The sequence below is a fragment of the Lepus europaeus genome, chromosome 6 (genome assembly GCF_033115175.1).
Source record: "Lepus europaeus isolate LE1 chromosome 6, mLepTim1.pri, whole genome shotgun sequence".
Taxonomy (NCBI): Eukaryota; Metazoa; Chordata; class Mammalia; order Lagomorpha; family Leporidae; genus Lepus; species Lepus europaeus.
The window spans coordinates 130,621,138-130,633,461 of NC_084832.1; the positions used below are offsets into that span (position 1 = coordinate 130,621,138).

At 53.6% G+C, this 12,324-nt stretch overlaps 1 protein-coding gene across 1 annotated transcript in view; it reads right to left on the reverse strand.

The window, feature by feature from the left end:
• DBX2 (developing brain homeobox 2) overlaps window positions 1–9,659 on the reverse strand; it is a 34,604-nt gene extending 24,945 nt beyond the window's left edge. The window contains exon 1 of the mRNA XM_062195105.1: window positions 9,275–9,659. Coding sequence (XP_062051089.1) covers window positions 9,275–9,659 — 385 coding nt within the window. The remainder of the gene's footprint in view (window positions 1–9,274) is intronic.
• Between the last annotated feature and the right edge of the window lie 2,665 nt (window positions 9,660–12,324).

The following is a 12,324-nucleotide window of genomic DNA, read 5'->3' on the forward strand; positions in this document are numbered from 1 at the left end:
CAAAACACGGCTAGGTGTTCTGTTGGTCAATGAGGCTTTCTGTGGAAAAACGTGTTACTTTGGAGCCTCACTTGGAAAGTGCTTGGAATGGCACAGAAAAGAAAAAAGGCACTGAGGGAAGAGAAGACTGATCGAAAAACACAGAGGAGGCAGGGAGGACGCGGAGCCCGGCCACTAAGCAGGCCCAAGTGGCAAACACTGGCCAGGTGGGCTAAGAGTTAAACACAGCTCACAGGGGCCAGCGCTGTGGCACAGCGGGAAAGCCACCACCTGCAGCACCAGCATCCCATATGGGCGCTGGTTCCAGTCCCAGCTGCTGGTGGGCTGGGGAAGGCAGCAGAAGATGACCCAAATCCTTGAGACCCTGCACCCACACGGGTCACCCAGACGAAGCTCCTGGCTCCTGGCTTCGGCCTGGCCCAGCCCTGTCTGTTGCAACCATTTGGGGAGTGAACCAGTGGATGGACACCTCTGACTGACTCTCTCTCTCTCTCTCTCTCTCTCTGCCTCTGTTTCTCCTTCTCTGTCATTCTCACTTTCAAATAAATAAATAAATAAATCTAAAAATATATATAGCTCATAGACGCATCATCTTAAAGGCAAACTGGGTATTTCAAGTTGGCCTATAGACCAAATAGATGATCGATGTTTGCCTGAGTATCTTGGTTCTAGGACAAAGGCTACATTTTGGCAGAACCCACAGTCGGCAGAAATGCAATGTATGCACTAGGGGAGGCTTCTGCTGCTCTGACCACATGCTGCGGCAACAGTCCCTTCCCTGGGACACTCTGCCAGCACCTCCTCTATATCCCCACAACACCAGTGCGTAGACAGGGTCTGGCTTCCCCTCGAGCCAGGGCATTGGCATTCTCTGAGGCCACCACGGGCGCCCTGAGTCTCCCCCTCCACTGCCTCACCCTCAAGGCATCTCCTCTAGATAACTTGGGAGAAACATGCTCTATGAAAAGAAGGCCTGCTCTATTGGATATAAACTCGTTGTCACAAAAGACTGAGAGAACAGCACCTGTAGCCCTTAAAGCCTTTGTGAAGGCTGGTGAGCTGGAGCTGCCAGTCTTCGTAGAGCCCCTGCAGGGACCCACTCCTGCAGGCGACAGACCCACCTACACCTGTGTCTGATAGCACTGCTCCTGACCTCCCCTGCAGCAGATTCCAAACGGCTACAAAATATTCCTTGCTCCTTCCACTGGGGGGTGGGATCCCGTTCCCCGGCTCTTGAATCTGGGAAGATTTGGGTGCTTGTTTAACCAAGATGCAAGGCAGAAGAGAACTTCTGGGTCTTCCAAACTCGAGTGTCCAGGGAGTTCCAGAATCGCCCACAGCTCCCAAGCCATGGACATTCCTCACAATGTGTGCGTGCTACGGTCCCCTTCAAACTTGGAGAGCCCAAGAACAGAGGCCGCAAGCAGGACCCCTGCGGAGCCCAGCCCTGAGAGCTGCCCCAGTGGACACCCAGCCCCATGGAGCCTTCAACGGCTGCCCCCAACAAGGAACCACGCCCGTGTAAGATGCCCAGCTGAGCCCAAATGACAAAACCGTCAGAGACAACCAATTGTTCCTCTAAGCCACTGGGTTGAGCAGAGATTCCTTAGACAGCAATGCCCCTTAGACCAATGCTTTACCAAGGTGAACCAGTGAAGGGATCTTCCACACCTTTTCCTTATCTTATCTGTAACGTTTTGATAAGCCAAATGCAGACTGCAACATCTGTTCATGTCTTAAAATAAGGAAACAGAGGCTCAAGCAGATTGTGTGAAGCTGCTCGGGGTTAAACGGTCAGCAGTATAAAGACCTTAACCTTTATCTAGTCTTCAAAATTATAGAAAAGCTGCAAAACCAGCTCAGAAGAAGTATGCAGTAGTTTCCAATTTACCGGATTTTCCACTTGGGCTTTGGAGCAAGCCGTGGCCCAGCTGCACTATAAAAGCCCAGACAGTACACGCTGCAGGACCACAGGTCTCCCTCACAACGGCTCGGTCTGCAACGCAGATGAAGCTGTAGAAAATACAGACGAGCAAGCGCAATCCTGTTCCTGCATGAAGGAAGGAGCCTGCTCTTCCCTGCAGTCCCAGCGGAACTGCACAATGGGACAATCCAGCCTCAGCTTCGTCTACTGAACGTGCCAGCAGCCATGACTCTCAGTGTCCTCTCAAGGCGCGTAGATCTGCTCAGAGAGGGACTTACGAACTCCTTTGTGTACATCAAAGAGTAGTGGAGATTTTTTTTTTTTTTTAAAGATTTATTTGAGAGGCAGAGTTACAGACAGTGAAAGGGAGAGACAGAGAGAAAGAGGGCTTCCATCCGCTGGTTCACTCCCCAAATGCCCGCAATGGCCAGAGCTGGGCTGAAGCCAGGAACTTCATCCATGCCCTCCCATGCAGTGCAGGGGCCCGAGCACTTGGGACTTCTTCCACTGCTTTCTCAGGCCATTAGCAGGAAGCTGGATCAGAAGTGGAGGAGCCAGGACAGGAATAGGCACCCATATGGGATGCAGGCACCGCAGAGGCTTAACCTGCTATGCCACAGCAGGCCCTGGGAGGACGAGAATCTGAGTGTCCTGAGGACCTGAGGAGGAATAACTGCTGCCCCCCACCCCACCCCCGCCGGTGGTCAGCTGGAATGAATACAATGAGGTCAGCATGGCAGGGGGCCTGGACACGTGAAAGATGGTGAAAAACTCACCTCATCTCCAGGGTCTTTAAGAACAAGAAGGCAATTAAATATCCAGCAATATATACAGAAAACCCAAACCATTTTCCTTTTATTTTTATTTCCTTTTCCAGGATGCTTGCTTTCTGAAAGAGCAGTCTAAAAACTTAGAGGCTTTTTGATCTTGGACTTCAGAGAGAATTTTAGTGCCGTAAGTTTACTGCTCACATAACTCGCAAAAATATGCCCCTGAATTATTCACAGCTAATAGCTGCTTGACAAAACGAATGATGCTATTAAAAATGAAATCAGTTAGGGTGACTATATACAGTGATGAAGCACTCGGCATTGCCAAGTGAAGTGTTGACCGGAGGCTAAAAGCAATGAAAGGGAGAGATTTCATTAAAAGTGGAAACATTACTGAAAGTAAAATAAAATATTTTGGAATAAAATATACAAGAGTCTGGTAAGCATGTTATGTGTTAGGGCAAAAATCCAACTTCTTACCAACACTATAAAGCAGAAGCAGGATCTAATGAAGCCTTAAATGAGGATTCTAACAAGCGCTCCAAGATAAAAATCATCTTGTTGCATTTTACAATTTGCCTTTTCATTCTCAGCCAACTCCAGGTGCAACTGAATGAAAATGTATTTAAACCGACTTTAAGACTGTGCACCATCACTGTGTATAAAGAAAAAAAAACACTGTAATTGAGAAAAATACTTTATTTAGAGCCCCCCCTCCCCAACCTAACATTACATGGACAAACATGGTATCCAGGGCCACAAACCAAGTCCCCTAGAAAAACAGAACGCTCATTCTAAAGTTAGGGACGACGTAAACCCCAGAGCCATGGGGCAGGAAGCAGGACAGGAGACGAGCCCACGAGAGTTCACTGCCCACTCTGACACAAAGACGCGTCTGTTGCAGTCCACTAAGGATGAAAACATTCGGCTTCTGTAACTGCAGGACACAGACTCACGTGGCATTTTATGAACAAACTTTTAAACAGAAACCACGCAGGGCCGAGTGCCCCTCACTGTCCACCAGTGCTATCGCTGGCCAGCAGCAAACAGCACTGACCATAAAACGCCCTCAGAGAGTTTCTTCTGGTGTGCACAGGAAGGAGGCAGCACAAAGAGGAAGACAATGGATCCTCACACAACTTAGCATCGTCTCACCGAAGCACGCGACGGCCCACTGTGCGGATAAGGTCACTGCAGCCACCCACCGCAGCTGGCACCCTCGGGCAACACAGCCCTGAGCCCGCCCACTCCTACCTTTAAGTCCACGGGTAAATTTCGGGGCATTGAAACCACTGTATCTCTTAAAATAACCTCAAATCCCTGAAGGCAGTGAGGGTAAATGCAAAGTTCTACCACGCTCCCACGTGCCTGTTGTGTTCATTCTGTTTTATGACTAAACCTCAGACAGCTTCAGTACACACCACCTGGGGCCAACGTGGTGGCACAGAGGGCTAAGCCACCGCCTGTGACACCGGCAGCCCATCCAGGCACCACTGCAAGTCCTGGCTGTTCTGCTTCCAATCCAGCCCAAAGCAGTGGAAGATGGCCCAAGTGCTTGGGCCCCTGCACTCATGTGGGGGACCCAAGAAAGCTCCTGGCTCCTGCCTGGTCCAGCCCTGGCGTTGCAGTCATTCGGGAAGTGAACCTGCAAATGGAAGATTTTCTCTCCCCTACCCCGTGGTGGTTCTGACTCAGATATTCTTCCAGAAGGGACGGCACTCAGTGAGTACCCAGAGAAGGCGCTGCCTGCCCAATTCTGCAGGTTCTGCTCACTGCAAGAACTTGCCCTGGAACCAGACGGTGCTCACTAACTCGGGGACCGTGCAGTGTGTTCCCACTGCTCATGAGCTGTCTAACAGCTATCCATAAGTTAACTTAAGTGTAAAGATAGGTAAGACCACAACAAACCACAGATCTTACAAGAATAATGTTCTGGTGCCATCTACAAATTCTACGCAGGTTGCCTGGGTGGACAGCTGGAGCAAGGGGCCAGTGGAAAGGGCCCCATCACTGCCCTCCCTGTCTGAATTCCCCACTTTTTTTTCTGTTTTGTTTTGCTTTCTTCATACTAATACTTAGTGTAGGGTGAATTTTGTGAGTATAAAAATTAGCTAAAAAATTGATCTTTGTAAAAAATAAGAAAGGGAAAGGAAGAACAAGGAGGAAGAAAGGCGGGAGTATGGGGTGGGGGAGAATCACCATGTTCCCAGATCTGTATAAATGCATGACGTTGTATTCCTTCAACAAAATAAAATAAAAAATTTAAAAAATAAATAAATAAAGTCTGGGGACCAGCGATGTGGCATAGTGGGTTAAGCTGCCACCTGCTACGCCAGTATCTCCTATAGGCAGCGACTCATGCTCTGGCTGCTTCACTTCTGATCCAGCTCCTTGCTAACACACCTGGGAAACAGCAGAGAATGGCCTAAGTGCTTGGGTCCCTGCCACCCACGTGAGAGACCTGAAAGAAGCTCCTGGCTTGTGTCTTCTGCCTGCCCCAGCCCTGGCTGCTGTGGCCATCTAGGGAGTGAACAAGCTGATTCAAGATACCTCTCTCCCTCTCCCTCTCTCCTCCTCTCTCCCTCTCTCCCTCTCTCCCTTGTTTCTGTGTAACTTTTTAAATAAATAATCTTTTAAATAAATAAAATCTGGAACAGCATCAGCAACAAAACAGCAAACCACAACCTAAACCCAACCATAAGTCCTCCGTCAGACTGGAGCCCCCATGGGCAGCACAGCCCACTGCTCTCTCCCTGGGGGGCTTCACACCTTCCAGGGGGAGGGGAAACTACCTCTGGGAAGGCAAAGCAGAGCTGCAAGTAGATTCTGAGGAGGTCAACAGTGAACAGGAATGGGCAGTATGACGACAGTGAGACAAAACCCCAATGGGACGCCAGAAAACCCTTCAGACTTTTCGCTTCTGGACAACACAGGTCAACTCACCTGGCAAGATCACTTTAAAAAAAAATACACACACACACAGAAGCCAGCACTGTGGCACAGCAGGTTAAGCCAATGTCTGCAGCACCGCAGGCATCGATATGAGCACCCGTACCAGTCCCCGCTGCTCCAATTCTGATCCAGCTCTCTGCTGATGGCCTGAAAAAGCAGCAGCAAATGACCCAAGTGCTTGGGTCCCTGCCATGCACATGGGAGACCTGGAAGAAGCTCCTGGCTCCTGGCCTTGGCCTCCCACAGCCCAAGCCATTGTGGACATTATGGGAATAAACCAGCAGATGGAAGATCGATCAATCAATTGATCGATCTCTCTCTCTTTCTCCCCTGCCCTGTAATTCTGACTTATAAATAAATAAAATACACTTTTAAAAAGAAAAACAGCTTTCAGCTCACCTATCCCAAATAAACACCTGCTTTCCAATGCTTTAACACACAGCACAAAGAATGGATTTAACCACACATTTTTTATGGCATTTTCTAAAATGTTTGAAATAACGTGTAATTTAGAAGCCAGAGGACCCATTTATTTTGAAAGAAACCATTGGTACAGCAATCCACTGGGAAATTGTCGGCATTGGCGCCGGCACACCGGGTTCTAGTCCCGGTCAGGGCACCGATCCTGTCCCGGTTGCCCCTCTTCCAGGCCAGCTCTCTGCTGTGGCCAGGGAGTGCAGTGGAGGATGGCCCAAGTGCTTGGGCTCTGCACCCCATGGGAGACCAGGAGAAGCACCTGGCTCCTGCCATCGGAACAGCGCGGTGCCCCGGCCGCAGCGCGCTACCGCGGCGGCCATTGGAGGGTGAACCAACGGCAAAAGGAAGACCTTTCTCTCTGTCTCTTTCTCTCTCACTGTCCGCTCTGCCTGTCAAAAAAAATAAATAAATAAATAAAAAATTGTCGGGATCGTCATAACCAAGAGGTGTTCAACCTGCTTGCATTCCAACACCCTTACAGTGAGGACACAAACACTGCACTCCAGCATGGCGTGTTCCAAGTACCGAGTGCAGTGAACTCCTGCAAAGCCTCCCGGCTTCACTGCCAACCCACACCGGGTCCAGGACCTCTGTCTGCCAGATAGAATCCCGACGAGCCCAGGACCACCCCCACGGTGCTCCAGGTGGCCCTGCAGCCTTGAGGAGCACCCGGCGATGTCTGGCAGTTGGTAAGCCTCTGTGTTCTCAGGGATTCGGCAACATCTATGCCGGAATGCTCCTCGCTGGCCGGGACACGTCCATCCACGGCCTGCCAGTCTGTGACTCCTTAACTGCCACCACTTCTCAGGGGTGTAAGGACAAGAAGCCAGCGTCCCTCCCAGGGCGATACAAAACCTCAGTGTAACCTGCAGTAGGCTCTCCCCTTAGCCCTGCCTAGGTTCCCAGGGTCAATGAAAAGAGCCTAAGGTGGGAGCTGCAGGATTCTGGGCCATTTTCTTTTTCTCTCCCACGGATCCACTGACGTTTACAGTGATACCTGGGGAAACACAAAATTAGCCAGCACAGTCGTTACCTTCTTTACAGGAAAGCAGTGGAATCCTAGTCCTGTGCATTATGAGGATCAAAGACGCTAACCGTCGTGACAGCGACAGGCGGCCTGTTCAGCAGAGCAGAGCCTGGGGCCTGAGCGGCCACGGCCTTGGTTCTCTGTGCCAAAGGCCAAGGTCAGGGCCTGACCCACGGGGGACCCTCAGCAAGCAATGAAGTACGCGGTCTAATTGACTGCAGGTGACAAAACAGCGAAACAAAACCCATGCGGGGCCATAAATTCCTCAGTGACTTCACCAATGCACTTAGAACTCCGGTGTGTTCCTACTGCGCAGTTAGACTGACGCCCAAACACACCGGCGTGGCTGATACCCCGACTGACCACAGTATCGTTCTGTGATCCACTCCCAAGTTAGCGTCTCAAGGATCACGGCTGGCGGCTCATGGGCGCCTCGGAACGGACATCACCTTTCCGAAAACAACACGAACCCTTCTCTTGTCTGCTCTCCACACAACAGCCACCGCTCTCCACCTCACCTAATTTCTAGGAGTTCGGTAAAACAGCTGGTACTCATTTTAACTTCATGATTCTACAGCGTACAAGAGTTCCCACAACTGTCAGTGAGGCAAGACGCTGTCACTTAGATAAAACTGGGGCAGCACTCAGACTGCGTTTTCTTTGTTCAGTTACAAAGATGAGTGAAGGTAAATGCTGATCTCCTGCAACCTCTTCGTGGGCAGATTTAAATGACTGGGGTTTCTCCTTTATTATTCTGGTTTGAAAAATCACATGCATTCTTTACAGAAACCATTTCTGAAACAATGGTTGCTTAATAAAAAGAAAATTAACTTAGGGAACAGCAAATCCTCATCGAGGACTGAATAAAATAGTCAGAAAAACATACATAAGATCGTATTAGAAAACGTCAAAGGGAAACATAAATTGTTATACCCTCCTAATTGCTCCAGGAAAATCATTCTTCCATTTGGACACTTCGATAAGTTTACCAGAATGAGTATGTCCTAAAATGAAGGCGATGTACACAGGGAAACCTTTACTCATTAACTGCAATATATTTAATGCAATGGATAGGTGCATAGACTTATTTTTGAGGGTTCCCGACTATCCGCCATGGATTCAAATATAGCTCGTTCAGATTTAACCTGTGAAATCTGCAAAGACTAAAACGGAGTAAATTTTCATGGTTGAGTAGCCAACCGCGATCCTGAGCAACGTAAGAACTTCTGAAGAACAACTTCTGGGACACAATGCCAACGCACCAGAAGCTGCCGCATCACCTGCTCGCTGGCCTCGGCGACCCGCCGCGTCCTTTCCCGCGGTCCCCAGCCAAGCACCGGGCGGTGCGCTCCCGCCCGGCGGCGCACAGCATTCGCACCGCGCGCACCGCACCGCACCGGGGCCCACGTAACCACCTCTGCTCCCTTGTTAGAAACCACTTCAGGCTGGAAGGCCGGGGCGAGTTCTGACCACGCTCGATTCTATGAAGCCATTAGCAGTCAACTGGATCCGGCAGTTCGTTGGGACAATGAAAACTGCTGAAAAAGCGTCTATTAGTCATTCCGGACAAACCCACCGGGGTTAAAGGAATGCGCTAAGGACGCAGAGAGACACCGAGTGGACTCCCAGGGCTCCGGGAGCGTTCCCCACGCTCCAGGCTCGACCGTGGCTCCGTCCTCCCCGCCAGGGTCCACCCCCGAGCCGCCCCGCTTTAGGTAAACCCAGCGACCGCTGGCGCCGGTGGCCGACTCAGCTGTTAGGCGGCCTCGACCTTGTGAGCGTTAAGGCAACAAAACCATGAGCAGCGGAGCGGCCGCGACCGTCGCAGCTCCCGGGGCCACTGCCAGGGCGGGCCGCGCGGGGCTCTCCGGGCCCAGACCCTCGGGGGAGCCGGGGGCGCGGCCTCGGGCTGGGCGGTGGCGGGCCAGGGGCCCCGGGCGTCGAAACCCCAGGGTGCCAGGATGGGGCTGCCTCCTCCGCCTGCGAGCCCGAGCCAGCGCAGCTCTCCCGCTGGCCCCAGACGCGATGGGCACGATGCCGGCAGGTGGCAGGCGGCAGGCAAGGGCCCCGGCCAGCGGCCCCCGGCGCGGCGCGCGCCTCCCGGCCAGACCCGGAGCGGCTCACCTGGCGCTGAAGGCTGGAAGGCGCCGTCTCGGTCCCCCGGAGCCCGGCCCGGCAGCCTCACGCCGTCCGCGGACGGGCTGAGCCCCGGAAAGGCCCAGCGCGGGCCGTAGGGCGCCCCGGCGGGGCACAGCTTCAGCGGCACTGGGCTGGCGGGCAGGGCCCTCGGAGCGCCGGCGGCGGCAGTGGCCACGGCGGCGGCCGGGCCGTGGGGCGGCGGCGGCTGCAGCCCGTGCGCCGGGGCGCCGCCGACGCGCAGCAAGTTCTCGATCAGGAAACTCTTGCCCAGGTGGCCGAAGCCCGGCGCCGCGGGGAGGCTGAGGAGCGCCGAGGAGGCCACCGCGTCCCAGTACGCGCCGGCGTGGGCCGCCACGGCGCTGGGCAGCATCGCGCGGCGCGCCCCGGACCCTGAGCTGCGCCGGGCCGCTGCCTCCCGCGGGGCTGGAGCGCGCGCCGAGGAGGGCGCGGGGCGGGGAGGCGCGTTATTTATCCGCCCCGGGCGGTTCGGGAGGGATGGGCGGAGTGGCTTGGGGCGGGGTGGGGGGAGGCTGTGCGGTCCCCGGGCTGGGGTCGCTCCCGCGCGCTGCGCTCGACCGGGCGCTTGTGGGTCTGTTTCTTTTTTCTTTTTTCCCCCAAGAAGGGTGGAAGGTGTGTCCCGCCCATGCATTCATGTCACCCGGCGCGCAAAAAGACGGACGAGGCCAACAATGGGAGCCGCCCCGGGAGTCCGCGCCGTGGCCGGGGGTGGGCGGGAGGAGACGGAGCGGGGCCGGCCCCGCGTCCACCTGTTGACCGCCGGGACGCGCGCGGCCCGGGGAGGACTCGCCGAGGCTGAGCGCGGCCCACGCTTGGAGGAGGCGAGCTGTTACCGGATGCGTTGTCTGCGTTTTAAATGCGGTCCCTCCGTGATGTTGAGGAATTTCTACTTCTGGGGATTCGCGACCAGCGATTTGGGAATGGGATTTGTTCTGGAGAGAGGTGCTCGCGGGTGCTCCCCTGGAAAAACGGGATCTAAGGAGGCTGAGCCAGCGGGAGGAGGTGCCAGACTTGGGGTAAAGCCGGGGCCGGGCGCGCTCCCGGAGGGTCTGGGGAGCCCGCTGGCTCCCTGGAGGTCATGGCTGCTCCTTTGCCTCCCGCATCTCCGCTTATTTTTTAATTGATTAACAGTTTGCCAAGAGGCTATTGGACAGATGAAGAGGGGGAGAGAAACATAGACAAATAGATGTTAAAAACCCTTCTTAAGAGAGATGGATTCATTTACAGAGTTTACAGAAAGAGGGACACACACACACACACGGAGAGGGAGATGAGAGAGAGCAGAGAGAGATGTTCAGTCCGCTGGGCCACGTCCCACATGGCCTCAGCGCCCAAGGCCGGGTCAAGATGAAGCCAGAAGCTGGGAACCCCATCTGGGTCTCCCACTGGGTGCAGGGGCTCAAGCACTTGGGCCACCCTCCACTGCTTTCCCAAGCAGGTTAGCAGGGAGCTGGATGGAAAGTGGAACAGCCAGGACACTAACCCCAGGCCCAGATGGGTGCCCACATGAGCTGGGTGGGAAGTGGAGCAGCTGGGACACTAACCCCAGGCCCAGATGGGTGCCCACATGAGCTGGGTGGGAAGTGGAGCAGCCGGGACACTAACCCCAGGCCCAGATGGGTGCCCACATGAGCTGGGTGGGAAGTGGAGCAGCCGGGACACTAACCCCAGGCCCAGATGGGTGCCCACATGAGCTGGGTGGGAAGTGGAGCAGCCGGGACACTAACCCCAGGCCCAGATGGGTGCCCACATGAGCTGGGTGGGAAGTGGAGCAGCCGGGACACTAACCCCAGGCCCAGATGGGTGCCCACATTGCACACCTGCAGTACCACCACACAACCCCTAAAGCTCCTTTTAATCACAAGGCAACTTTAAAAGCTTCTCATTTTGGAAACTCTGCCAGGGCCCTATAAAAAGTTCATGGAAAATGTATATATGGATTTCATAGTTTCTACACCAAGATTAATGTACGTTTTCATTGCATTTTCCACAAACCTTTTAAATTATCCTCAAATAATGAAATGTTAGTACTGTGGCTTCTCCATCAACACTTAGCATGGCTGTCTCCTGTCCAAACTTAGATAAATTTATTCAGAATAAGGCTTTTTAAGGATTCTGCAATCCTTGGAGTCACCTGGATGGTTTCTTCTTAACCCTGAGAATATTTTGGCTCTTGGCCAAAAATTCAATTCAGTTGACTTAGAAGATGCTGGAGTTGCCAGGCCAGTGAGATGCATGTTCCCCCTGGTGGACTGGTTGGTTTGGTTTCACTGGCACAAGTTATATCCAAAGCTTTGGAAAGCTCTGTCCTCCCAAAGATGAGAACAGGCAAAGTTAATGAAATTGGAGTTATGTTCTAACCTGGTGGGCGATTTTTCCACCTAGTGTGCACCTGTGATCCTGCGCATCCCAAGTCTGCAGACCTCCGAGCATTTCCTGGTTCTCGTGCACCTGAAGTTGTCCTGGGAATACGCAGAGAGAAGGAAGGTGTCCCGTTGGCTGCAATGGAGGGAAAGCGAGGACCCTCCGAGGATGGGCGGTGTGGGACAGCAGCTGGGGTCAGCAGGGAAGAGAAAGACTGGCCGCCCTGTGGCAGAGTCACCGACTTGACCCAGTGTTGATAGCAGCCTAGAGCAGGGCTCAACACTTGCTGCGTGTTAGCTCACTGAGCTCACAGCAGCACGGGAAGGTGGTCATCTCAGCACTGCTGATGACATGCAAAGAGCTTAAGTGATTTTCCTACACCTCGACGGCAGCCATAGGGGAAGATCCAAAGCTGCGCTCTTACCCGTGAGCCCAGCCATATCCCTGTCTGTGAACCTGGTTACTGCACTGCATGGTGTCGCCTGGCTATCCCTGGCTGCAGGTGAGGCTGAGAGGGAAGTGTCCTGTGGAGCTTTGGTGAAGGCAGCAAGGGAGATCTGAGTCAAGAAGGATGGCCACAGCCAGACAGAAGGCAGCTGGAGAAATCGAGACACAAAACAGTGTGAAACCTCAGCAGATGAGTACCGGGGAGA